At 57.4% G+C, this 2,371-nt stretch overlaps 1 protein-coding gene across 1 annotated transcript in view; it reads left to right on the forward strand.

Annotated features, from left to right (window-relative positions):
* The first annotated feature begins 723 nt into the window (after positions 1-723).
* PWP2 (PWP2 small subunit processome component) overlaps positions 724-2,371 on the forward strand; it is a 17,963-nt gene continuing 16,315 nt past the window's right edge. Inside the window, exons 1-2 of the mRNA XM_006169450.2 lie at positions 724-741; positions 1,695-1,807. Of these exons, the coding sequence (XP_006169512.1) occupies positions 724-741; positions 1,695-1,807 (131 nt within the window). The remainder of the gene's footprint in view (positions 742-1,694; positions 1,808-2,371) is intronic.

Genomic DNA, 2,371 nt, shown 5'->3' on the forward strand with positions numbered 1-2,371 from the left:
GTACAAGCCGCTGCCTTCTGGAAGCCGGGGTCTGGGGCAGACGATGGGGAAGGCAAGAATGAGGGAGCCAGGGAGCTGGCAGGATGGAGCCTCAGACCCAGGACGGCGTCTCAGGTGGGGCCCGCTATCTACCGCCTGGTAGCGGTGGCCCAGCCTGCGTCCCTACTACGCCCTGTGCGGTGTGGACAGTGTCCTGTGTGGGCCAGACCCTGGGGTGGAGGGTGCTTTAGGACTGACCTGGCCCTCTGAGGATCGGGCGAGGTGGACGGCTCAGCCGGTGAGCACTGACCAGTGGGGCAGGGCTCCAGAGCAGGTGGCCCTGGTCTCCTGGGAAGGCCAGCAGGAGGGCTTCGGGGAGGGAGATGTAAGGTGACATGGGGACGAAGCCAGTGGGCGGGTGGGACCACACCTGCAGGGTCTCGAGGGTGTGAACAGGACCCTGTGGTGAGCCAAGCCATGTGAGCAGGCTCTGGAGATCGGGCTGGGAAGGGACAGGGCAGCCAGCGTGTTTACAGGGTGGCCTGAGGCCTGAAGAGAGGGACGCCTTAGCCTGGCAGGGCAGTGGGAAGGCCCCGAGGGTGTCCACACCTGAGTCAGACAGGGAAGGGGTGTGATGTGGCAGGTGCTTGGTTGGCCCCGGGCCACTGGGCTGAGAGGTTCCAGATGTCCAGGGGGCACCCCACAGGTGACCTGGCCCCAGGCCGCAGCAGACAGGTGGACGCGATGAAGTTTGCCTACCGGGTGAGTGCAGCTGTCTGGTTGGCGTGGTTGCGGGCCGGAGCGGGCGCGCGCCGGGCGAGGGGCCCCGTGGAGGTCTTTCTCGGGATTCGCCTGCATGCGGGTCGGCAGCGACCTGCGCGGTGGCGCTGCGGGAGGACCCTGAAAGCGGACAGCGGGCCTGAGTGCTCCTCAGAGGAGTCGGTCGGGGGAGGTCAGGGGTCCCAGTTTTAACGTGAGCGTGACCTAGCCTCGAGGGAGACTCGGTTCTGCCGAGGTCAGCAGCACCTTTGGGAAGGGTTAAGAGGTACCCCGGGTGTGGGCGTGTTAGGAGGGCGCAGGACCCTCTTTTCCCCAGCGGGGGAGCAGCCAGCTACATTCAGAAGGAACCAGCTCACGTGGCCCCTCCAAGTGGCTTTCCCTCACTACCCTCTTAAGTGGCTCCCCCCATACCCACTGCTCTGCTGGTTCCGCTCACCTCTCACACATCAGCATCTGATCATGGGTTTCTCATCACACCTCCTGTCAGGTAGTGTCAGACGTGCATGCCTGTTCTCACAGTGGTGTGCAGCGAATTGCCCAGGCTTGCTGAGTGAATAAATAGTGGCATGGGATACCGTTTGGTGCCTTGCTCTCTTGGAGAATTGTCCATGGTGGCAGCATTTCTTTTTCTGAAACATGGATCCTGTAACCATCTTCGCTTGGTATTCCCTGTCTTGAGAGGCTTCCCTGATGCTCATCATGGGACCTCCATCCACCTTGGTGGGAGCCCCAGGCTGCCTGGACTCTAAAGATCCGGATTGCTTCTTCCTCTGTCATCCAGGAAGTATCCTAGAGAGTTATTGGAGAGGCTGAGGAGGGAGCAGGGTCCCTGCAGTGGGGACTGTCTGTGTCACCTCTCTGGCCAGTGCCTCACTTAGCCCTTTCCTAGGTAGACACTCCATTTTATTTGTGTTAAGACGTTTTTTTCTTTTCAGTTTTCAAATTTGCTGGGCACAGTTTATCGGCGTGGAAACTTAAATTTTACATGTGATGGGAATTCAGTTATCAGTCCTGTGGGGAACAGAGTCACGGTATTTGATCTTAAAAAGTGAGTATGCTAAAGTGATGTTAAGGAGAGTGAAGATTCCAGTTTGCATGTAAAAGCTGATGGCATCTTCCTTTCCTTCCCTTTTAAGGACACCATTAAGGCTTCAGGAGATAGAGTTGCAGGATTTACCAGGGGTGAGAAGGCCCAGGGTCATGAGGGTCACTAGCTGCTGAGTGCTGCTTCTTTTTTTTTTTTGAGAGGTTTTTGCTATAGGACGCGTGTGCTCGCCAGACAGACAGAGAGAGACATAGAGACAGAAAGCAAGAAGTCACCCCCAGGGGGGATGGTCATGCTGCAATCCCTTCTCCTCCATTCTCCTCTTGGGATCTTGGGCACGCATGCACACACGCTGGGCGTGAGTTCAAACCACTGGGTCCAGGACGCGAACCGCGGTCGACTATGTGGGAATCCAGCGACATAGCCATTACGCTAACTGCTGGTTCCTGAGTGCTGCTTCTTTATCTAGTGCCTTAACCAAACCCCAGTTGCCTAGACTATTGGCATTACTCTTGAAAGTAAAACTCGTGTGTTGCTCATCTAAGTTGCCTGGGGTCTCTGGTGAGC

The sequence above is a fragment of the Tupaia chinensis genome, unplaced genomic scaffold (assembly GCF_000334495.1).
Source record: "Tupaia chinensis unplaced genomic scaffold, TupChi_1.0 Scaffold147038_1, whole genome shotgun sequence".
Classification (NCBI taxonomy): domain Eukaryota; kingdom Metazoa; phylum Chordata; class Mammalia; order Scandentia; family Tupaiidae; genus Tupaia; species Tupaia belangeri.